The sequence below is a fragment of the Kogia breviceps genome, chromosome 13 (genome assembly GCF_026419965.1).
Source record: "Kogia breviceps isolate mKogBre1 chromosome 13, mKogBre1 haplotype 1, whole genome shotgun sequence".
NCBI classification, from domain to species: domain Eukaryota; kingdom Metazoa; phylum Chordata; class Mammalia; order Artiodactyla; family Physeteridae; genus Kogia; species Kogia breviceps.
In genome coordinates this window covers 53,602,755-53,629,058 of record NC_081322.1, presented here as the reverse complement: position 1 = coordinate 53,629,058, position 26,304 = coordinate 53,602,755, and the positions used below count along the sequence as shown (strand labels likewise).

At 36.3% G+C, this 26,304-nt stretch overlaps 2 protein-coding genes across 3 annotated transcripts in view; one reads left to right on the top strand and one right to left on the bottom strand.

The window, feature by feature from the left end:
* TRDN (triadin) overlaps positions 1-25,382 on the top strand; it is a 502,784-nt gene extending 477,402 nt beyond the window's left edge. The window contains exon 44 of the mRNA XM_067010670.1: positions 25,317-25,382. Within this exon, the coding sequence (XP_066866771.1) occupies positions 25,317-25,350 (34 nt within the window). The 3' untranslated portion in view covers positions 25,351-25,382. The remainder of the gene's footprint in view (positions 1-25,316) is intronic.
* CLVS2 (clavesin 2) overlaps positions 1-26,304 on the bottom strand; it is a 68,977-nt gene that overhangs the window by 24,871 nt on the left and 17,802 nt on the right. The gene's annotated exons all lie outside the window — the stretch shown is intronic.

Genomic DNA, 26,304 nt, shown 5'->3' with positions numbered 1-26,304 from the left:
GAGAATTATTCACATATTTCTAGCAAAAAAGTACATTTGCCCTAAATATCTAGCTATTCAAGAAAAAAAATTAGAGAATCTGAACTATTAGCATGTAACTCAAATTTTTAACTGATTTTGATGAAATATAAAAATTGTGTATTAAGATTAATACTACTATGAGTAAACTGTCAGATTTGAGAACATAAATCAATATAGTTTCTGGTGTAATTAAAGGTTGAGGTCATAAATGTGAGGAAAATGAACTTTTCTATTATTACATCACAACTCGGGTCTTGTTTCACAAGTAAGACTGTCTAGGACTCCTAAACCAGACTGTCTAGGGTTCCTCAACTTCTTTTTAAACTTATCAACTGGGTTTAAGAATTGTCCTCAATGTAAACATAGGCAAAACTTGTATTTGTAACTCACCCATTCAGAATTAAATCTATTCGGCCTTTTAAAATGTTTGTTTTTCTTTTCCTCTTTTCTTGCACTTTTTGTAGCACTTAGTCTCAACTACTATATGCGCTATGGCAAAATGCATTTAGTGATAAATTGTAGCACCAGCACCTCGAAATTACACCTTTAATTCCACAACTCTACCTCTGAAGTTATACTAGGATCAAAACTATTGGACTATTCTTTTAGGATGCTTTTAGAATAAATATAAAACACGCTTGTTGTAGAAATTTTGAACACCAAATAAAATATAATTTTTAAAAAGTCACTCATAACCTTACCATTTAGAGACAAAAGCAATACTCCAAGCATCTTGGGGTATGCCTCCATTTCTTTTCTGTTATGTTTTATATAGATGACATGAAATTCTAGCAGTCTGAAATTATGATTTTTTTTTATAATGGCTCATATGTGTGCAACATACACAATATCACTTTCTCTAAAAGTATGAGTAGGTATAGAAAGTAGGTGATTATTGTAGCAGTTGGAACTACTGGTTCCTTAGGTAGGATCAACATTAGCTTCCTTCAGATATGTTCAAACTTCTTAAGATCAGTCTGCTTTGATAGCTAGTGGGAAGCAGCCGCATAGCACAGGGAGATCAGCTCTGTGCTTGGTGTCCACCTAAAGGGATGGGATAGGGAGGGTGGGAGGGAGACACAAGAGGGAGGAGATATGGGGATATATGTATACGTATAGCTGATTCACTTTGTTATACAGCAGCAACTAACACAACATTGTAAAGCAATTATACTCCAATAAAGATGTTAAAAAATAAAAATAAAAACTTTGAAAAGAAAGCATAAAAATATGCAATCAAAAGATGAACAGAAAAAAGATATCAAAGATGGTGTTAAGTAGTTATTAAGAATATTATGTTATTTGTAGAGATTTTATGATATTTGTGGTATGTGTCAGCCTCTTAAAAAGTCTAGTTTATAGTGATTCATTTCTTCATTCTGAGTAAAATTTCATCTTGTATCTGAAAAAAATAATGATTGTTCTGCTTTGACATGCTAACCGTAACATGTTTTGCTAAATATGTATACTGAGGGTATTCTTTCTAGATGGTAAAATACTATTTTAATACCTCATATCCATCTTTTAGAATGTTGTATTAGCTATTTGTCTACATGTTGTACCCATCTTCAGAAGGTTAAGATTCCTGAATGAAATCATGTTTGTTCTAGTTCTAAAGCCCTGCTTCCATTCCCTACCACTAGCACCCTGTGCAGTGTCTGGAACTGGAAAGAATGGAACTATAGTTGTGATCCCATATATTTAGTGCCATCAATAGTGGACAGACAGATCCAGGCAAGTCATTCAACTGCTTTCACAAGGGAAACAAAAATTTTTACCAAAACATTCTAACTAGTGCCTTCTGCCAAACTGCCAGAAGACAGGCAGGAAAGTATTTAATTATCAGCTAATTGGTATGTCTTTTTCTGTGCCTGTCTCATAACTGATAATAAGCCATATGTAAATGACATATTGAAAACAAACGAACTTGACCCTGGAATGGAGATACGAGAGTTTACATTGAAATTGTACACATGCAGGAGGATGCTTCATCTCCATCCTCTTAACTTCTGTCCATTAAAACCTCATGCTATCCAGGTAGGCATCAAATAAAGGAACTTAGATGAAAAAAAATTGTGTAGAAACAAAATTTCACCAAAAAGAAGTAATTGCTCTGATATGTAGGGAAACAATAATGATTAACATTTTCGACAACCAGTTTGTTTAACATTTAGAGTTTGTCATCAGAGAAAAGAGAAAAAAATAAGCGAATGGTTGGTAAAATGACTAGTGAATTCCTGTTTCAGGAAACAAGTCAGCCTTCAAAGATATATCACATTGTATTTCAAAATAAGCACTTAGCAAAGCTTTTTGTTTGATGAGCAATCTCTGAAACAAAATGCAGGTAAACTACAGATTTAAATTTTTATGATTCCTCAGAAAACAGTGTCTTAATTTTAATAAGTGTTTTAAGAAACATGGATTAACCATGATGGATCATTTAAAAGAGTGATGAATAGGATACATTAATTTCCCATTAATAAGTGGCATTCTTTTTAGAATTAAAAATTTTTGAGATATGAATATATTTTGAAATGATTTTACCCTTATAAAGGTTAAAATCTTAAATCCAAATACACACTAAAATATGGATAACTTTATGTTAAATTTTTAAATTTGAAAATTGTTGTTCTTAGATTTGCGTTTGCAAACTTTACAGTATCTGATTGTTTTAAGACCTCTGGCAAAATGTCAGCTATTGTTTAAAGTGTCTATCATGAATACAAGTGTGTCAACATGAATTTCTATTAAGGGTGATCAACAAAATGTGCCCTACCCAAAGGCAAATGCATATCATTTATGACATTTCTATTTTAAAAAATAGCCACTTTCCTTCATCCTATATGCATCAATATTTGGCTAAAGAAGATTTTATGGCACCACGACTCCTAATAAATGTCTCTTTTGCCCTGTCACTCTCCTTTTATAAAATTCAGTTCCCATTATAGAGATATACTAGCTTTGTTCTTTTTCAGTTTTGTCTGAGGGTGCTCTCTGTTTTGTTTTGTTTTGTTTTTAATTAATTTGAAATGATGCCCAAGTGCAATGATGTTGCCTGATATTCTCCTTTCTGGGGAACATAAAAGAAAACTTAGAGGGACTCAATGGAGGGCTCTATCTTCTCAATACAAATAACTAGGAAAACTGCTATAGGATTCTAAGGTATTAAATTATCATGTCCTTTAAACTGTCAGTGGACATGTGCTGTAGGGAGAGCAGGTCTCACACCAACATTCTGAAGACAGAGGCATTTGACTGCTTGCTTTGGTGATTGCTTGGACTGAGAGAGTCTTCCAACTTCCACTCCAGAGGACTAGGAGGAAACTTCTCTGGGTCACTCAGAACCCAGTGGTGGCCAATGACTGCTCCAGCTCACAGAGCTACAGGCCTAGAGAAAGGGAAGGAGTGATCCTTTCCTCATCCAAGATGGCACATGATTATCATCTGCTCACATGAAAATGAGAATTTTGTAATATTCTTATTGTTGTAGTTTTAATGTAGACCATCATTTCCCAATTTTTAATTTTGTTATAAAAATCTTAAATACGGTATAGTTGACTTGCCTAAATCTACAAAGAATAACCTCACTTCCTCTCTCACCAGTAAATTATCACTTTTAAATAATGGTTATACATTAATTCCACAGGAAAAAACACAAATGTTATTCCATTTTTTCCTATTCCTGCTATGTTTCAAACACATGTATTGAGGTAATCCATAACACTCTTGGCTTCTAGGTTCCAGGGATAAATCCACATACCTGTTAGGTAAATGTCTCTGTCAGCAAAAGTATTCCTGTCCCTCCCTCTCAGTCACATAATCAGAATTATTAAATAGACCAGAGGGATTACTATGGAGAGAAAGCCTACAAGAATACATTATGACTATATGATCAGAGTCTCTGAAATTTGTGGGCTGGAACTGACTAATCTTTCTCAAAATCTCAGGTATATTCTAATTCCAGACAAATCACTGTTTCATTATTGTGTTCTTGTGCTTATAGTTGATCATCTGGTGTTGGTTAACTTTGGTTCAAGTACAACTCTTCCCATCCTGTGAGGAACCCTGGAACACAATGTTGGTACATTACAGTGGATAAATCCCTATACTTAGATGAAACTCTCAAATTACACTGGTGACACAGTGACATCAACTTTGCACATGGAAGGGTATGTCTGAGTCTTGAGTACAGTAAAATACAGACAACTTAAAATATTCCTCCTCGAAAGAGCACTACCTAGATAAAAAATGTTTCTTAAAGTATAACACTGAAAATTAATTTGTAGCATGTTTAGTCATCACATAACTGAATGAGCAAGATCTCTCTTTCATGAGCAAAATAAGTTGGTATTCTCCCCAGTTATTTTTTCTGTCAGAGAAGGCTGAAAACAGATTGAAACAAATCACAGCAACAGAGCCTTGACACGAAGACACAAGACTTATTTAAGTTAGTCTCTGCTGGTGTGTGCCTGGTACATGCGGGAGGTGAGATAGCCAAGAGGACAGGACACAAAGCCATTCTCACACCTCTTCACAATCCATGAAGTACGAATTTCAATGAACTATGACAGCAGGAGAGAAACCAAAGTCAAAACTACCACCTTATAAAAACACTAGGTTCTTTCATTAAAACTGAACACAAAGCAAAGGTAACAGTTAATTGTGCCATTTCTAATCAAAATATAATATATAGTAATTTTCTATGACCTGTACCTTGAGTCTTGTGGCTTCAGTCTATGTGTTAGCTGTAGCAAGACAGCTTTACTTTTACCCCCAGCCAGTATATCAATAACGAATTAGGTCTCCCACTTGACTTTTAAACTACTTTAGTAACACACATTCAGAAGTGCTGACGTTCTCATATTCAAAATTGCCAAAGGGGAATGAAGTAGCAGAACTTCAGCCAGAGGAATTCAGAAGAGCAAATTATAAAAATAATTAGGCAAAAGTCCTTAAGTGAATATTTCAGGACACTCCTGCCTACATCAGGCAGGTGAAACTGGCCAAGATTGTTTGTAATGGTGAAACTCAGTGCTGCAAGGGTTTGGCAAGACAGGATCTGTTATATTCTGTTAAGGAAATAGAAATTGGTGAAACATTCCTGAAAGAAACCTCAAAGCATGTACTTTATTTCTCCTAATACCATTTCTAGAAATAAATTATAAAGAAATTATCATTAATTGGGGCAAAATTTTCTGTACTTGAATGTTTTGTACATATTTTGTAATGAGGAAAACACTGGAAACAATTTAAATTTATTTAACAAAAGAGTGAATAAATGAATAGTGTATTTATAATATATAATACTAAAGAGCCATTGAAATGGCATTTTCAAAGAATTCTTAATAACAGAAAACAATCAACATATAATATTAGGCAATAAACCAGGAAAAAACTTTATTTTAACAAAGAATATAAAAGAAAAGAATTAGAAATATACATCAAATAGTGGCCTGGTTAAACTCTGTGTAATAGAATACTAGATGACTTTTATTTTATTCTTTGTGTATTTTATATCTTTCAAAGGAATGACCATACACCACACACACACACACACACACACACACACACACACACACACTTAGAGAAATATTTTTTAAAAATCAATACAAAGACAACACTGAACTCTAAGCATTGATTAATGCTAACAAATATTTACTGAAAACTGCTCAAGCCTAGGAAACGTAAGGGGGATATGAATGAAGCAGAGTCCTTACTTTGAAGGAATTTATATTCTGGTAAAGAGAATAAGTAATGTAAACCAAGGAAAGATAATGTTCACAAAATGTTATAAGGTTTCAAGCAGAGAAAGGATGACAGATTGAACAGAAGTCGGAATGATGAGGAAAGAACTCCCCAAAGAGGTAGTATTTGGAATAAATCTTAGGGTGTCAATGAGAATCTGGTCGCTGTAGATGAGGCAACAGAGAGAGTGGAAGAGAGCATCTCAGAGAGAAGGAGCAGGGAGACTAGATACGGCGAGACTGGGCCACCTTTGGGATCCAGCTGCCAGGACTGTTTGTCTGGAGCTGAAGGTAAGTGTGGAGAAGTGCTGACAGCACGGCCGGCAGCAAGACGGTTTCGCAGTCCACCTGAACCATCCAAGCTCTCTCACAGAAGAGTTCGTGTGTACCTTGCACAAGGTCTCCTTGAGAAGAATGGCATGTTGCAGTCGTGCTGTGGGAACATTAATCTAGCAGGGCTGTGTAGTTTGTTATGGAAATTTGACATTTAAATATTTATGTTTTAGGGCAACCATTTTAATGTAGAGACATTCTGTCTCAGGTTAAAAGTAAAAAACAACTGGAGTGTTCCGTTTTGTCGTTTTGTTTTTAAATGACCAAGTGATGTGTGACACACACATCCATCCACCAGGTCTTCCCATACATGCTCACCCACAGCAGGGATGAGGTGGTGAGGGTAAGGGACAGGACGGGGCTGGAGTAAGACTTGGGAACTAATGCAGATAAGGATGGAATAAGAGTCCTGGTGTCTCTGGTGCACATTTCCTGGAATATAAAACAGTGATTTTTATGTTTTCACCCCCCCAATTCGTTTGGTGAAGCCTTGCAAAATGTTCTACTTTACTTGATTTCAAGTAGGGAGAAAGGGAGGGTGGACACATGAGGTCAAGCCTATTAGCACTATGCAGGTAACAAAGCCGAATGTGAGTCATATTAAGGTGTTAACTATAAAAGGAAAACAAGATACACTCGTCAGAAATATGGCGAAGACAGAAGAGGGAGCCTACCAGAGAATGGCTGAAAGTAGGCTGGTACATTTTAATCTCGGTTAGTCGAGAGACCACTACTTGTACTAGAAACTGAAAGAGGAAGAGGATTATATTTGAGGGGAAGTGTGATATGTCGAATTTCAAGTGGCAGTAGGCCATGTGGAGATGTCCCCAAGTTTGGATAGCTCAGACTGGAGTAGAGATACAGAAAAGCAGAAACAGAGCAAAAAATGGAGATTCATGAATACACTGAAAAACATTTTAAAAGGCTACAGACACCTGTAAATTTTAAAATGATAATAATACACATTTGTCTCCCTAATTGAAGTTCTTGACCAATATCATGTTGCCGGCATTGGAGAGAAGAGGTCACTGAAGCCAGTGTGATGTTTTCCAATCATTTGCCAGGACATTTTTAGCTCTACCAACTCCTTCCAAGACGATGTGGTGTCCATATGGATGGCGAGGCAGTGGATTATAAAGATAGCTTGAGAGGTTCTAAAGATGTTCAGGCACGTGTCCTTCAAAGCAGCACATATGAAAAACAACACGGCCGAGGCTCATGGTGTAGGCAGCCCCTCTGCCTGACACCGCTAATGAGGAGCTCCCATTCGGTCTCTGAATGTCTCCTGCAAGGCCAGGGGTAAGGAGGATGATTCCTCAATTTAGTTAATCTGGGAATATTTACGTTCTCTTACCTGATAGTTTTACAACAGGAAGGAAGCAAGGGTATAGTTTGGGATGGTCACCCCCCCACCGCCTCCAATATCTGAAAACTCGTAATGAATGTACCTCTAAAAAAAAGAACTTCTAATTCAATGCTTCAGAGATTTTACCGTGCTTTCCTTGTGTTTATTACAAAATCAAAGATACTTATCGATTTTGGTTACTTTGAGAAGACTCTAATTAAACCTACAGGAAATTCTGTGTGCTATATAGGATTCTTCTGCCTTTTGTTTTACCTTCTGTGACTTTATTGGCAGTAATAATCATCCAAAGCTATTCCCTGGAAGTTTGCCTTCACATTGCTGCAAAGTCCTTCTACAAATAAAGCTCCTTGGGAAGTTGTATTCAACAAGCTGTTGCACCATGGTGCATTTCATCAGAGTGGAGATGTCAAAGATTGGCACTTACTGTCCCCCCATACCATTCCTATGCACTCAAGGCCTCCTTGAGTGCACAGGAACTGGAGAGTTCATATTAGTCTTTGGTCTGCCAATTTGCATGAACAAGATATGGAAGCATCTTTATTTGTCCAAGCATTCATATCAGGGCAAGCACACACGTCTGTAGTCTTTCTTTCCATAAACTCAGTCATGGTATATACATAAAAAATAAAATAAAATTCTAGCCCAGCCACATAAAGTTGCAGAAAATCCTCAAGAAAGCAAAGATTTCCTGAACAAAGAAATGTTATTTCCAATGATTGCTGTATGCATGGATGTATGTGTTTAAGAAAGCTCTGTAGCTTCAACCCCTTCTTTGCAATTCATGAGTAGAAGAGATTGCACTCCTTGCCCTTCACCTGTCCTTGAAGGGAACACAACAATTCTGAACTAGTGACAAAGCTGGTAGATATCCGTTTTATATAACATGTAAATCTGACTGGGGCAATGCGTGTCATTTAAAAAATTGAAGTATGTGACATATTTAGGCTGATATTTTGTTCAGTGTAATTTTTAAAAACTCACTCTCTAATCTTTAGAATAGTCCATGGCTCAACCGTGAGTTACAATTTAGGTGGATTCCAGAGATTTTGGAGACAAAACACAGACATCTACACCTTTTCTCCAACTTCAACACTCTCCCCACCCCATCCATGTAGTTTGTCATTGGATGAGGTTTTGATCATATTTCTTTTTTTCTATCATCTACTTACAATTCCTTTAACGTGGGTCTTATCTGTGTTCATGTATGTACATATGTATGTATTTGATAGAAAGCGCCACATGAAGTTCTATGTATTAACTCTAAAAAAATAACCCCCACCTTTAGGTAAAGTCATCAAAAAATTCCTTTACAAGTAAATATTACCAAAGGAGTAGATTTTACTTTAAAAAGTGTTGCTTTTATCTGTCCAATAGTCTCTGCCATATAGATCTGATCAAAACCAAAACAAAACAGCAAAAACTATTCTACTTCTTTCAATGATGCAAAATAAAAATGTTATTCTGAATGTTATTCTATGATCTTCTTCAAAAGAGGTAATAAAAGTTTGTTTCTCATTCAACAAGGATTTATTGTTTTAAGTATACATTGGTACAATGCTGGTGGTGAGATCCAGACTCTATAATATTTTCACTTTTTTTAACCATTCAGAAGGTACTTGTATCTGTCTATTTACTCGCTGATTTTTAAATTTTTAATTATAGACTCACAGGAAGCAGCAAAACTGAAAGAGAGATACCCTGCACCACTCCCCCTTCCTCGTCCAATGGAATATTTGTAGAATCCACAGTTTACTCAGATGACATCAGTTTTACAAGTACTCATTTGTGAGTGTGTTTGTATGTACTTCTGTGCAATTTGTATCATCTGTGTAGCTCACCACATTCAAGATGCCGAAATGATCTATCACCACAGGGCTCCCTCCTGCTACTCCTCCAGAGTCACACCCAAGCTGACCCCAATCCCTCACCTCTGGTAACCATTAATCTGTCTTCCATCTCTATAATTTTGTTATTTTGAGAATTTTATATGCAAGCAGAATCATACAGTATATAACCTTTTGAGACTGGCTTTTCTCACTTACATAATGCCCTTGATATACTTCAAAATTGTTGTATGTAGCAATAGTCATTTTCTCCCCTTTTTATTAATAAGTAGTATGCCATGATATGGCATACATAGATCCTAAAGATTTTCTTTGATTTTTTTAGAAGTTATAGTTCTGTGTTTTACATTTAATTCCATAATCCATTTTGAGTTAATTTTTGCATAAAGTTTGAGGTTTAAGTCAGGATTCATTTTTTTGCCTATGGAAGTCCAGTTACTTCCTGCATCATTTGTTGAAAAAGCTATACTTCCTCCACTGAATAGCTCTCACATTTCTGTAAAAAACCAGGGCATATTTGTGTAAGTCTATTTCTAGGTTCTCTATTTTGCTCCATTTTTCTATGTGTTTATCCCTCTACCAGTTCAACGTTCTAATATTTATATCTAATATTACTGTAGCTATATAAATTTGACACAAAAAAAGAAGAAAATCTACTTCTGCTCAAGATGTAAATTAAAACTATTTTCCCAATATATCACTATGTTGTTCTCTGAAACATAAATAAAAGTTGATTTTTAAGGAAACAATTCCATCCCTAGAAAAAACTGAAAATTAACTTGCCATTTTATACCTTTCAATTTCATGAGCCAGATAATGTTAGTTTGAAATGTTTCTGTTAAAGCAAAAAAAGATTAATATGCCAACATGAAAAAAATAAACCCCAAACCTGAATAAAAAATACATATCTAAAGGCTGAGAAAAATTACTAGGAAAAAATATACAATTAAGAAATAATTCATTAAAAAAAACCCTCTGACATAGATAAAGAAACAACAGACAGCAAATAAACCTTTGGTGTTTATGATATACAGAATGCCCATAGTCTCTTGGACAAGTCTGTCATTACATGATCTTAATTTTATAACTGAGAAAACTGAGACACAGAAAGTTTAAACATTTAAAGGATTAAAGTTCTAATCAAACTGTTGTTAGTTAAGGTGAGCATGGACTCTACCATAGTTTCAAATCTACTTCTTAGTCCACTCTGCTACAATTTTTTGTCTATTAGTGACAGAGACCAAATTTTGAATATTAGAGTTAAGTAGCATACTAAGAAAATACTGCACATACTCCTGTAGCAGTGACACTGCTTCAGTCACTCTACAGCCAACACACACCTTTATCATTTTCTTAGTTTAAGCACAAAAGAGCTTCACATTTTATTTATGATATATGTATTTAAGGAACACTCATTAAGCCCCACTTTTTTTTTTTTTTTTTTTTTTTTTTTTTTTTTTTTGCAGTATGCGGGCCTCTCACTGTTGTGGCCTCTCCCATTGCGGAGCACAGGCTCCGGACGCGCAGGCTCAGCGGCCATGGCTCACAGGCCCAGCCGCTCCGCGGCATGCGGGATCCTCCCGGACCGGGGCACGAACCCGTGTCCCCCGCATCGGCAGGCGGACTCTCAACCACTGCGCCACCAGGGAATCCCTTAAGCCCCTCTTTTTGCCATTCCCTTAGTGATGGTGAGTAAGGTACCATCTCTGCCACCCTTGGATTTTGCCTTTTAGTTGAAATAAAAATGTTATATTCTATGTTTTACCAGAGAGCAGTTTGGTGGCTTACAATGATACAAAACTTTATTTTGAAGTAAATGAGTAGTTTCTGATTTAAAATGACAGACTGAGCATGTGCATTTGTCTCCCTTACTCCTGAGACTTCATTACAATGATGGGAAAGGAATTTTTTTTGAGGAAATGAAACCATAAATAGTGAGCGGAGTGGAGAAAAGAAACATGATCACATAAATTATTTCAAAGTATTTTTAGAATAGTTGAAGGATTTAAAAGTCTAATGAATAAAACAGAGGCGATACAGACGGGCAGGAGAACAAGAAGAAAGAGATTTTAAACAGGAAACAGTAGATTTAAACCAGGAATTCGCTGGAAAACAATACAGGATGATAGTCATGCGGCAAAACTAGAAAGCAATTAGACAAATTAGAAGAGAAAATGACTGGGCTAAAAGAAAAATGATTTTTAAAGGAATAAAAAGAATTTCATGAGTAAATATTATGCAAAGATGACTATAAGATACTGTCAGAGAATAGTGGGAAAAGGTCTTTTAGTTATAAGCTCTTTTATTTTTTATGAAGAAGCAAATATCTTGATATAATATTTTAAAATGGAGTTAAGTATAAAAGAAGGAAAAATAAGACTAAGATTCTCAATAATGAGACTAATGCAGTAAGGCATATGTAGTATTAGTTAGTACAGATATATCCCTGAGTGTTTTAGCAGCAGAATTTGAAGTTATAATCTCTGAAAATCTTCTGGAAATAGTCACTTAGAAGTTCATCAGATTTGTGAGTAGACATGTGAGCTGGAATTAGAATTGGCATTTGCTTGTGAAAACAAGCAAATAGAGACACCTAACACAACAGAAATTCATCCTTCCTGCAATTTGTGATGAGCTGAATGATAACCTTTCAGGCAGGATTAAGATTCTCCTTAGAAAATGATTTCAACCCCGTCCTAACGCATAGCAAGCAAAGTATTATTAAGGCCCTAGGATTTACTCCATCCAGCTTGGCAGAGCAAGTTTTAGTCTCAGATATTAACATGAAGAGGAAAGCATGTGCTGTCATTTGGATCTGTCCACCTTGGTTCCACTCCAATACTACCTGGACAGCAAAGTCCAGTTTGGAGCTATGAAAAAAGACAAAGGGAAGCAGATCTAAAGAAAATGTTACTGAAGATAGGGCTAAGATTTATGCTTAGCTAGCAGGGAGTCAGCAATTCTCTAAGCAGTCATATATGAGTCTGAAGAACATATAGTTTTAGGTGGCATAAAGTTTGACTTCAACATGACTCATTCCTGCTTCTCTCTCTCATAGTGCTGAGAACATTAAAACAGAACCTGAGATAAGGTTCTTGGATAACTGGGACTCCACTGGAGATTAAATATTATGCAAAGAATTCAAGAATCCAGTCTCTTATCTGTCTCTTATAATAGCTCCATAAGACCAGAGATGAGATCAAAAACCAGAGAGAGATCAAAGATCAGACACAGATAGAACTGAACAAGAAAAGAACTAAACGTACACACTTTTATTAACAGCCTATCTAAAAGCCTATTTCAAAGAAATAAGAAAAAAAATGGCATGAAAGGAGACATTGGGATATTATAAGGCAACAGTGTGATGGTGATAAACTGTAACTTCCTGCCGTTTTCCAGTCTGCATTGCAGAGCTTTGACAGAGCTTTGACTCGGCTCTCTGTACGGCTCACTAAAGGTCTGGTGTACAGAGGTTATGAGCATTTTGCTAACTGAGGATGATGCATTTCCAAGTCCAATAGCCTTCTCTATGTAAGACTATTCTTGAGAACTATTCTCACAGTAGTTTTAACAAAAACTGACTCCATCAATCTGTGTTTTAATACACAGGTTCCTTGCTACCTGTGAATTCCATCATCAGATAGTATTTGCTATAAGTACAGTTGATGATATGCTTAAGTGAACCAACAGCATGCTGCAACTGTTACAGTGTTTTCCTCTGTTTAACCCATCCTTTATAACAGGTCCACCAGATTTTCTATTAAAATACACTTTTCCTGTCAAGTCAAAAACTTGACTGATCACCCACAGAAAAAAATTTGAACTCTAGAGTTGCATTCATGACCTTATACTATTGGTATCAATTAACTTTTGCAACCTTATTTCCTACTTTACTTTTTTTCATGAATGCTAATATACAACTAAATTAATCTACTTGCTAATACCCATCATGTATATATTCATCTCTGTTTTTTCTCGTAACTGTCCCTCAGCATGTAATGCTTTTAACGATGCATTTCCCTTCTCTCAAAATCCTTCCAGGGCCTTCTACGGATATCTTTTTTCTTAATCCTTTCCTTAAGTAAAATATAACTGCCCTTTCCTCTCTCCCTCTTTAGTATGTTATTTGCACTTTTACAGACCATTTGCGATTTGAAGTTAACATCATCTTTGGCTATTTAATAATACACTTTACTAATGGTGGGAAATATTTGCCACACTGATCCAAACACTTGTGGAGTAATTATTTTTTTACTTGGGGATAAACTGGAAAAATAAGTTTTGAATTTAGAAGAAGGAAACTAGAATGATACACTATTTAGAAACTGTCATGAGAGAAAGGATGGAGGAAAAGGCCATTGGTATTTGGAGAAGAAAATCATAAAATAAAATATATCAGATAGCTCCAAATGTTCAAAGGAACAACACTCTATGTTTTTGAAATATTGTTAGGTAAAGGGCCAGGTACTAGGTGCAGTAGCATTGATCCTGTCTTCATGAGTTGGTATAAGGACCAATGGGTGCAAGATTCAGAAGCAGATTTTAGCTGAATTTAAGAAAGAGCTTTGTTGCCAAACTCAGAGACGGAAAGGACTGCCTTTTGAGGTGCTGCGCTAGCAGGCTCAGATTGTGTATAAACGGAAGCTGCAGAATCATCTCTTAAGACTACCACAGAAGTAATTCTTACATAAGATGGGCTGTGTGACTTCTACTTTTCCTTCAAATGCTAAGATTCTAAAGATTCTAGCCACGTCTACGCTAAACTTTTCAAGACAGCATCTGACATAAAATGTGCTCCTGTGTTGTGTACCTGCTGAAACTAATTTAGATCTATAAAGAATGGTCAAGAGCCCAAAACAGAATGACATAAAATGCCAAGAAATAGCATCCTAATTAGATAAGAAAGATCACATTAGGTTGCTCTCTGTTATTTTAATACTTGGTTTTCCATTCACTTGTACTTAGTATTAGTCTAGAAAGTCTACAGGAAAAAGAAGAATCTAGTCATGAATCTGTAATCCTTAAATATTTAAAATATGTGAATAGTTGTTTATAATTTACCAACATTTGATCAGATTTTAGAAGAAAATTAATTCATTAAAAAGGCATAAAACAGAATGCACTTTTTTGTACATTCAATATCATAAATACAATTTATCATCAGATCTTGAGCAAATGAAAGTATAAACATTTTCAAGAAAATCTTTTCCACAAAAGGCTTTACCATGAGTAACAACTAATTTAATTTTTTAAGAGTATCTTTTTTTTGAATTTTATATTATTTATTTTTTATACAGCAGGTTCTTATTAGTTATTTATTTTATACATATTAGTGTATACATGCCAATCCCAGTCTCCCAGTTCATCACACCACCCCCCACCCCTGCCACTTTCCCCCCTTGGTGTCCATAAGTTTGTTCTCTACATCTGTGTCTCTATTTCTGCCTTGCAAACCAGATGGTATTCTAATTTAGGTCCCAAACCACTGCCTCGCCAAAACCTCTGGTTTGTTTCATTTAAGGTAAGCCTGACAAGCTCCGGGTCTGTGGAGCATGCCAGAACCCTTACTTCTCGTCTGTTCAGAGACCAATGTGAGCGAAGACATGGGCTGGGGGAGAGTGTCTGGTGACTAGATCATGTTTTAGAAAGGCAACTGTGATTACCACGTCCATGTTAAGGAGGAACTGGACAGGATTCAGTTGGAGGCAGGGCCACTGATTTATCTTTGGAGATAACAAAGGTGAGAGGTAACAAAGATTTAAAAGAGGATAGGAAAAAATGTGACTCGGAAAGGACACAGACAAAAAGTACCCTCCCCTTCTTTTCCATATCACTTGGCCTGAACTAACGCAGACTTTCAGCATCTCTGGGCTGGATTGCTATAAAATTGTCTCCTAAATTCCCACTCTTCCAACTTCTTTCTTTAAGATTATCCCACTCAATAGATATTGGTGGGCTGAAGTCATGAACAAGTGAATTATATCACATTAGTTTTTCAATTGGCCATTTTCCATGATTTGTTCTCTGGCTTAAAATACTCATTGATTCTCCAGTCTTCATTAAATACAGTTTAAATTCAAAGTCCATCCCACTTTGACCCCAACCTATCAGATTTCTCCAGTGTATCTTTCTTGCCTACCTTACATCAACTCGTCACATGAGACTGCCTAGACTTATAACATATCCAAAATGCAATGTATGAATTTTCACTCTATACTTAGCTGCACTGTTTCCCTCCCTATGCATCTCTATATACCAAATCATGTCATCCTTGAAGATATGTTCAATCTTTAACTCTTACATAAAACATTTATAGCATTTTAGTCCACACACCACAACTCCCTCTTCTGAACTATTAAACAATTTCTGTCTGTAAAAATTTATTTTGCCATTTATAGAACCAATTTTAATAATATAGGAGATGACTGGTAGGCAGAAATAAGATGTACTGTTTAAAAGCATGATTGTCTTTATAAGGTGTAATTTATGTCCACTTTTTGTCTTTAATTAATTCATCGATGGCTATCTTATTCAGATTTGCATAAAAATGTTTTTAGGGCTTCCCTGGTGGTGCAGTGGTTGAGAGTTCGCTTGCCGATGCAGGGGACACGGGTTCGTGACCCGGTCCAGGAGGATCCCACATGCCGCGGAGCGGCTGGGCCCGTGAGCCATGGCCGCTGAGCCTGTGCGTCCGGAGCCTGTGCTCCACAACACAGGAGAGGCCACAACAGTGAGAGGCCCGCGTACCGCAAAAAAAAAAAAGTTTTTAAAGGGGGCTTATTGATGGCTGTTTAAAAATTCAACTTCCTTCTTTTCTCCTACCAAACACTGGTTAGTTCATATCAGGTAATATTAGCATAATATTTTGGATTATATATCAGCCTGGTAGCTTCATAAAACATGCTTTTTTAAGCATGTCTGATCTTTAACTCCGAAGCATATTTACATTTCCACTGACTCTGTTTTCCTAGGATGTGCTGTAAATTTCCTTTGTGGTTCCCAAATGTGACCCATCACAGCCATATGTGTTAGCACTGCATAATTTTCTTAAGATGAGCTGCTGCAGCTGCCTGATTCTATTAATTTTCTCATCAGACTATGTTAATATCACTTTAAAATAGAAGCTAACCTTTTTAACATGGCACATTGTATACCTATTTGTTAAATAATTTGCTTCATTTTCTACTGTATATCATGACTACTTGAAATAAAATTTTTATGATAAAAATACTATATTCCCAATGGTAAAATGTGAAAAATGCAGAAAGTAGGAAAAGGAAAATTTCTCCACAGTCCTACCACTCTCATATAATCATTGGTTATATTCCAATGCATTTTCTTCTCTTTGTTTAACATATTATTAACATAAATGTGATCATATTTTCATACATTCGTTTCTATCATACACACTTAAGATTATTAATAATCATTGCCCATATTATCACAAACTCTTTGCAAACATTACTCCTAGCAGTTGAAAGATCATCCATCATAGAAACATCTCGGTGCTGCACGGTTCTTCCTCACAAGGATCTATATTCTCCTTCAGCTCATGGATTCTGAGTCTGAGAACTATCTCAGGTCAGGAAACTAGGCATAATATTCTAACTTTATATTCGGATAGCTGCCTTCATTCCTTTTCTCTTTTTTCTCGTTTAATATTTTAAGCAACATTTATTGTCTTCCTATCTTTCCCATAGGAACACCATGTTTAATAACCATATCCACAGCTCCCTTAGGGCCAGGCCCTTATGGTTGCGACTCCAACCTTGCCACTCATTATAATAACCGCACCCAACATGCTTCTGGTGTTTAAATGCCGTCACCTAGCCAGCAGTATTTCTGAATCCTGTCATCCCCATTGTTCAGGAAATCCTTTCACTGAGTTTCTCTAATGCACCAGGTTCTTTACCATAGTCTTTTTGATGACTAATTCCCCCGCAGCTTTCACATGTCTTAGATATTGCACTCTCCAGTGTATGTTCTCCCATGAGTATCCCGCCCTATTTCACCACTATGCAAGTTTTAAGAATTGCAGGTCTATAACACGCTTTTAGTCCACCCGGGACCAATGATATGATCCTCCTTGCCAGCCAACTGGTGAGTTATTTAGCGGAACTGTTATCTTGCCATTGAGGAAGTCTGCATCTAGTTGAAAACAGTGAGGAGAGATATGTATATTAATCATGTAAATACAAGTCTCTTCATGTATTTAAACAAAAAATATTTGTGCTATTCCCAAGAGTGAAAATACCCAAAGTCTTACATCCTAAGAACAAACCAACGAGTTCCACATGTTATAAATCACAATACTTTTCATTATAACATTTAACCATTATCTTACAACTTGGAAGAACAAATGTGACTAGAAACTTCAAAGAGAAAATTACCCACTTAATTTTTTAAAAGATGCATTATTTTCAGAAAAAGGGGGCGGGAGACTTTCTTCCCACCTAATGTTAGTTGGTGAGTTTTGCATGATCTGCCAAGTTAGGTTGATTAATTATATTATATAACCACTGTATTTTGTTCTAAAGATGTAATCTTCTTGTTACATATTTATATTATCTTCTCCAGCATGGGGCTGTAACCACGCGACTTCTCTGACTAGGTATCATGCCAATCTCTTTCATATATGTTATCTTGTTTAATCCTCAAAATAACACCAGGTGGAAGGTATCACTCCCATTTTATATGTGGTAACAATGTCCACGATCAGCTAAGTAGTCTATCTAAAGTTGAAATCTGGATGTGGCGGAGACAAGACTTAAGCCCAGGAATGCTTGCTTCTAAAGTCTGACCTATTCCAGCACTTGTCAGGGGAGAGACAATTCTGCTTTCAACTATATCCTATGTAATTTTTGTCCAAATACCTCTTTATGAAGAAAGCATATATTCAAACCATGACTTTCCTAGCAGTTTTCGTGGGTGAAAGAAGACAATCTCTTTCTTCCTTACGTGGCCTTACGATGAAACACAAATCACAATGTCATTTCTCTTACCCTATATCCAACTTAGGAATGCTTTTGTGTTTTTAAAATTAGGATATAAATAACTTATGGGAAGATTCCAAGAATAAAGGAAAGAGAGGCGATAGTTCTAATTCCAATGCCGATACCTGAGTTTCCAGTAAATAATTCAAAAAAAAAAAAAAAAAACAGGAGCTAAATAATAAAGGGAAAGTCTTAAAAGGAAAACCTTGGACCACGTGAAAAATGTAGCCTTGACTCAAACATAGAAACTATGAAACTCAGGCAAAATGAAGGAAACCTCTAGTTCTGTGAGTACTGTGACCTGTTCTAAGAGGTAGAGGGGCTTACTTTAAAGGCAGTGATGACAAGAGAAAACCAGAACTGCAAAGTGGAAAAGACAAACCGCAGTAATGGAATTTCTGGGAGCTCTCCGTGGTGCTGTTCAATTCAGCCTAAGCCTACTTTGATGGTTTCTATGCAGCATTGAAGTCACATTAGCTCTTTTCTGAGTTAAGGCACTTTCCACATCCAAATATCTATGAAACTAGAAAACAGCCTGTTATGATTTACAGCAGAGTGCTTTTACCCTCCTTTCGCTGACTAAATTATAGCTCTAGGTTTAGCATATAGTAGTAACCCATTATGATGTTGATTACCTACCCCCTGTTGAGACAGTAGGCCTCAAGTACCACTAAATGTAGTTTGTTTACCAGTTCTGTTGCAGCCCATCATTGTCTTACATGGGGTAGAATGTGCTTTTCTTAGCCATCTTAGGAGAGACAATGGTCTGACTGGTAGCATCTTTTTGAGGTTTTCTTTTAAAACCAAGTGATAAAATTGCCTATCTGCCTGAATTTCATCTTACTTGAAAATAAACCTGGTTTTCTAAGCTTTAGCATCTTAGTTCATAATAATTTGCAAATAATTATGGGTATATCTCTTGGAATATTTTGGGGTTTTTGGAAATAAATTTACTCCATATTTAATCCTAGAAAAATATCTCTGGGGATTTAAAGAACATAATAATAAAAGCTATACCTACATAGAAGAATAATAATTTCTCCCTTAGATCATTATCTATAGATAAAAATGATGGCTCATGACTTTCATTTCTATCATCTTGTGGTCATAAACTAGAAAATGGTTGGCTTTAAGGAGTTAAGGAGCTTCCAAGTCAATAAGGCAGACTAAATAAGCACAATTTCCTCACCTCCCTCCACAAACTTAAATGACAGTAAATGGTACAAACTATAATAAGTTTACAACAACACTGAAAACTAAATGAGGAGGAGTAACTTTATTAAATCAGATATTTGATAAAAGTTTAGAAGATGAAATATACATGTGGTTCTAACTTCCACTTCCAGTAAGACAGAATAATCAAATCATACTTTTCCCTATTCTTCTCATTAAGTATAACTAAAAAACCTGGGCAGTATACATAAAACAAACATAAGAAGACTATAAATGGTGAAAAGAAAAAGGCAGACCAGCTAGAGACTTTGGGACCCAAAGAATGAAATACTAGCACATTCCCTGGGCTTGATTTTGCCTCAGATATCCCAGATTTATAGCTCAGGAAACTGGCAACTGCAAACAGGCACAGACAGAAAAGCCCTAACTTAAGCTTGCTCTCACTGGCCAAAGGACCAGGAAAGACACATACTAGCAACACACAAAATTTTTAGGCAATAACCACTCTACTCCAGCCAAGCACTAGAGGAAAAGAAAAAAACAAAAACAGAAACACGTGACCTCACTCCCACCCACACCAGCAAAGGATGAAAGCACCCTCATCAAGTTGTGATGAGGTATCCCAGCTCCCACCAGGGCCATGTAAGAGAAGACTGAGTACGGAGCCAGGACTTTCATCCCTATTATATCAATGTTAATATCCTGGTTGTGAGATTGCACAATATTTTTGCAAGATGTTACCATTGAGGAAAACATATATGAGATCTCTCTGCACTATTTCTTACAACTGCACGTGAATCTACATTAATTTCAAAATAAAAATGAAAAGTTTAATTAAAAAACATGTGATCCAGAAACATTATGATACACAGAGGATTAAGACCACAGATATAATGTCCATGCAATAGTAATACCAGAAAAGGGATCAGAGAAAAATTGAGAGGAAAGAATAACAAAAATGTTTCTGTTTCTAACTGAAGGATTCATTAAGTTGTGCTAGACACAAGAAGATCTCTCCCAAATGCATGCTTGTAAATGCCAAAGATGAAAAAAGATCCTATAATCTTTTACAGGTACCTACAAAGTAACAAAAATTTGTCTGAATCCAGGCTTCTTATCAGAAATAATGGATGCCTAACAATTATAAAATAATGATTTCAAAGTACTGAGGGAAATTATTTTGAATCTATATTTATATATCTAAACAAAACTATTAACCAATGTGAAAAAAATAAACATACTTTAGAGAATGCATGTGTTCTGCAACTTTACCTCCCTCGTACTCCTTCAGGTGGAAAAAATATATATATATATGTAAACAAAACAAAAAAGAGAGTAAAGAATTCAAGGACTTGAGGAAAGGAAATCTAAGACACAGCAAATATTACACAGGAATGAAATTTGAAAGTTTTCTAGAATGACAGCTCTAATACAGACCTAATAAACAAGAGGAAAAAGTCATAACAGGAAATAAAGAGCTCCTAGAATACCTTCAAGAGGAAAGTGGATTCCTTATAATACACAATATGATCGAAAAACTAGGTACTGATAGTATAACTTTTACTTTATTTATGTACTAAAATTATATTGACTTTTTGCATGTTTTCACTAGATGACTAAACAATAAGTAAAGGGCTTCCCTGGTGGTGCAGTGGTTGCAAGTCCGCCTGCCGATGCAGGGGACGCGGGTTCGTGCCCCGGTCTGGGAAGATCCCACATGCAGCGGAGCGGCTGGGCCCGTGAGCCATGGCCGCTGAGCCTGTGCGTCCGGAGCCTGTGCTCCGCAACGGGAAAAGCCACAACAGTGAGAGGCCCGCGTACCACAAAAACAAAACAAAAACAAAAAACAAAAAAACAATAAGTAAAACTTCAACTGGTTTTTAAAGCACTTGATAGATATTGACAAAATGGTGAAAGCTGGTGGACTCTACATCCTAAAATTTGACATTGATTTCAGTCTTTAAGCCTATGCAACAAGACTTTACAGTGAAATCCTTTCAGTGTTTCAGCAGCCAGTATTCTTTTTTGTGGAGTTTCTCAAGGTAGGTAATCTCAAATTTTTTAAAAAGTCATATTCTCATTTTATGAAAATTAAATTCCCAATTCAGAGGATTTCTAACTTTCAAGGTAAAGCAACAAAAATATCACTATAGCTGTCTTACATGTAGTCTTAAGATGTAAGAAGAATGATTTACTATTTTTCTCCTTTTAAAATCAGGATCTTAGGAGCACTGAACTGATTGAATCACAGCTGTGTTACCTTTGTTATGGGGATATAGCTATAGTGACCCACGTACATAGAAATTGCCAGCACTCCTACCTACGCAAAGCTAGTTGGGTACAGAGATTGTAATAAGTACACAGAATGGATTGTAGGAAAACTGCATTTATTTCTTTGTGCTTAAATGTTGGAATAAAACTTTCTTGAAACACTGTCTAATTATCACCTCTTTCTTTCAGTGAACATAAGCAAACGTGCTATAAAGAGCTGATAGAAGAGTCATCATAGGTATTTTAGGGAATCAGCATTGTGAAGGAGAGGACGAGGTGTCTACCATTCCTCTTTTTCCTAGAAGCACAGACTACATTTCTTCATCTCCTTTATAGTTATGGGTGTCGACTTGACTGAGTTTTCTAGCCAACAGAATTCAAATTCAAATAAACAATGTACACTGTTTTCAGGTTTGGCCCATAGACATGTATCATACATGATCCTCCATGCTTTTTCACCTTATAGGGAAATGCAATGAAACTGAGCAAAGTGACCCAGGAAACCACACATAGGAAATGGCAGGGCAACAAAGTGGAAAGAACATGGGTTACTGACTCACTAGGAGAAGCACCATACCTTGATCAAAGCACCCTATTTGATTTCACCGTGAGATGGTTGAGCAAATGCACACAGTTTTGTTTGTTTGTTATAGCAGCTATCATTACCTTATACAATGACCTCACACTCACCCACATCTTAAAATTCCAACTAACGGAGGCCTTTCAAAATGCAGTTGACCTTAAGCCATAGAAACACACTATTTTTAATTGTGCATCAAATAGAAGCCCAGGATTAATACAAGGAGGCATTCCTCTTATGAGTTTATTGTGACTTCTCGAATTGCTGATATGAAGAAAATTAAGCCCATTAAAAACAAATACTCAGAATAGTTAAAATGAAGAATAAAGAGTATTTTAATTTCCAGATCAATCTTAAGAGAATATAATAAGAGTGCTACTCATGGATGGGACAGAAGAATCACTCACCTCCAAGATTCTGACAATATGGTACCAGAATTTTAAAACTTAAGAAAACAAAAATGACACCTTAATTTGAGATTTCAAAAGATTTTGATTTAGATGTCCAGGAGGGTACATTTATGAAGGTGAAATGACTAAACATTTGAAAGATAAGCATGTCACTTTTATCAACATCTGTAGGAAAATCTGATAGCACTGGGATCTTAAACTAATTTTTTCCAGTTTTATCAAAGCATGATTGACAAAAATTGGATATATTTAAGGTATGCAGCATGATATTTTGGTATACACATACATTGTAAAATAATTGCCACAATCAGGCTAACTAATGTATCTATCACCTCACATAATTACCTTTTTTAATGCATGTGTGTGTGGTAAAAACAGTTGAGATCTACTCTTTTAGCAAATTTCAAATATACAACACATTATTATTAACTATAGTCACCATTCTGTCCATTAGGTCTCCAGGATTTATTCATCTTATAACTGAAATCTTGTACCCTTTGACCAGCATCTCCCCATTTCCCCAACCTCCCGACCCCTGGTAACCACCATTCTCCTCCCTGTTACTATGAATTTGACTTTGTAGATCCCACATGTAAGTGAGATCATGCAGTACTTGTCTTTCAGTGCCTGGCTTACTACACTTAGCATAATGTCCTCAAGGTTCATCCGTATTGTTGCAAACAGCAGGATTCCTTTCTTTTTTAAGGTTGTATCTAAACTAATTTTTTAAAGATAAATGAATGTTCATTTTGCCATTTTGATTTGAAGAGAGTGAAAAAATGAAGTTCTACTGGGAGAGAAAAATATATCAAGATGCATTTCCATTGCTAATAAAAACAATAAGAGAGAACTTGCAGTTACTCATCTTTCTTGTTCTCCAGTTAAGGACTTGTCTTAACATAGCCAATAAAATGAAATGTAGAATAGCTCATGTGGTTTGTTCAGTTTTTCATTATAGGTAGCTACTTTCTATCCATTTATCATTATCTCAATGACTCAAACAGAAAGATTATTTGCTTCCTTCCCTTTTGTTGCTTAAATTATTTGGCTATTAGAAGAAAAATGATAGCTAGTCTCCTTTTCAGTGATTGAAAGTGTACAGGTATTAAATTTTATGGATAATTACTGATACTCCTTACTTTAATTCAGTAAGTGTATGTTAAGTAAGTCTAGAGCACTCATCTCTTTTTTTTTCAAGGTTGACAGCTACTTCCTATAACTAGACATTCTAAATGGATTTAGCAGCTAATCAAAAAAAAAAAAAAAACCCAGCAATTTTAATGCAAGAAAAAATAGTGAGATATATGCACATACACATGTATGTAGGTACGTGTATGTATTATGCATATGTGTATATATGTACATATATATGCAGAATTAACCTGGCCTGTTAGCAAAGTTTATATAATCCTTAGCCTGCTTGCTGAACTGAATATTATATATAGCTTTTACATGTCTATTGTCAGATTTTAAAAAGACTTCCAACGTCCTACTTCTGGGGACTAAACCTCTCAGCCAAGCCACATTCTCATACCATGAAATCAAGCAACTTTAGGGTTTTCATTCATTTTGTTTTACGTTAAGAAACAACTGAAAGGAAGCACACTTAGCACAGACAGCTATGCGTGTGATGAACAAAATGTCACTTTTTTTTTTACACACTGCCCTTTGTCACTGTTTCTCAACATGGTTCTGACTGCATACAGAATGTGGAAATAAATGCTCCCACCTCCAGGCTGTCTGAATAAATACAGTTCATGAGTCCGTATGTTCATTTTCAAAAAGACAGGTATTGTTTCAGACCTCTACCATCAATGCACCATCATGCTGCCTTAAATTTACAAGGCAGCTTGCATGCAAGAGGTTTCTGCTATTGTCAGAAGCATTATAAGCCTGGAAATTATTGGCAGGTTAACAACCACTGCAAAAAACACTGTTGCAAAGCAGAGTCCTTTTGTCTTATTATGAAAGCCTAATTTACTCAATATCTCACTGACTTCCTTTTTAATATTCTCCCATAACTGTCCTACATACACACACACGCACACGCACACGCACACACACACACGTGCAATTTCAAAGCTAGCAGGAACTGTGGGTAAGATCAGGAAGACTGAATAAGCTAACTAAACGCTAGACTGAAGTTAATGGTGCTCCTCATCCGCTAGCCCTGGACAGGGATGTTCCAAGTCATTAGCATGGCCTCTGTTTTTGGCAAGATCCCCTAGGTAGAACTGGGCTTCCAAACAGTCAGAGCCAGAATTTGTAGTGGCAGCACTTTCTGCCTTCCACATGAATGACCAGAGCTCTCAGAGCTAGCAGATTGGTGGCTGCTAGTAACACTGGACCCTTGAGTCAAAAGAAAGGGCCAGCATTAAGTACTGTGAATTGATTATATATTCTTTATTCTTTCACAAGTCCTATTTATTAAGGGTCTTACCATGTCTGGCACTGATTTAGGTACTTTGTGATGGCCCTACATCTGAGTCTTAGGTAGCAATTCAAAGAACTATGCAGTTCTTTGTTACAGTCAAACCCCTTGTCAGCAAGCTACCTCTTGACTACATTATGTACTTTTCAGCAGATGGAGTTTCGGGATTCCTGTGAAATTGTGAAAGCAACAGCACAGAGACTCAGCAGAACAGAGCTAAGGGGGAATAACAGGTAAATACATCCAAAGGGCAACAAACAACAAAGATAGGGTCAGGATATGTTTTTTAAAATCACAAATAAGAGATACTGGATTCATAAGAGAGTTTGAGTTTTTCACCACCAAAGAGTTTTAAGGATTGTAATATTTTATAAGAAAAATATTAAACTAGAGCAACAGCAAGCAAAAAATATTAAAAGCATGCTGCTTCATTATAAATTCAGTCTGGGGCTTCCCTGGTGGCGCAGTGGTTGAGAGTCCGCCTGCCGATGCAGGGGACACGGGTTCGTGCCCTGGTCCGGGAAGATCGCACATGCCGCCGAGCGGCTGGGCCCGTGAGCCGTGACCGCTGAGCCTGCGCGTCCGGAGCCCGTGCTCCACAACGGGAGAGGCCACAACAGTGAGAGGTCCGCGTACCGCAAAAAAATAAATAAATAAAATAAATAAATAAATAAATTCAGTCGAAGATGTTCTAGGTATTTCCAAACATTTCATGTTTTAATTGTCTTCCCAGGCAGATATCTTAGAGTCAATGAGTCACATCCACTTAATCTTATATTGATTTTCTAAGATGCTTCCTGTTACTATGACTACCCTAATCAATTAAATTCTTGTTAAGGTGCAAGACAATTTTTTCTTTCTCTTTTCCTTCTAAGAACGAATACTTTATTTCCACAAAAATATCTGATGTTGCCTCTTACGTATCAAGGAGCTGCATTGTGTTGGTAAAAAATCTTTTATGCCTTTCCTTAAAAAAAAATGTTTGAAGAGTCTGCAAAGAGAAAGCGTACAGAATTGCCTTGGATTGGTATAATGAGTGGCTTACCAATTTGTGGTTGTGAGGATAAAAGTTCTCTTTGGCTAGCCTTGCCCTTGTCCTTCATCACAGGGAACAGGGAGTTTGGTAGCCACTCAAAGA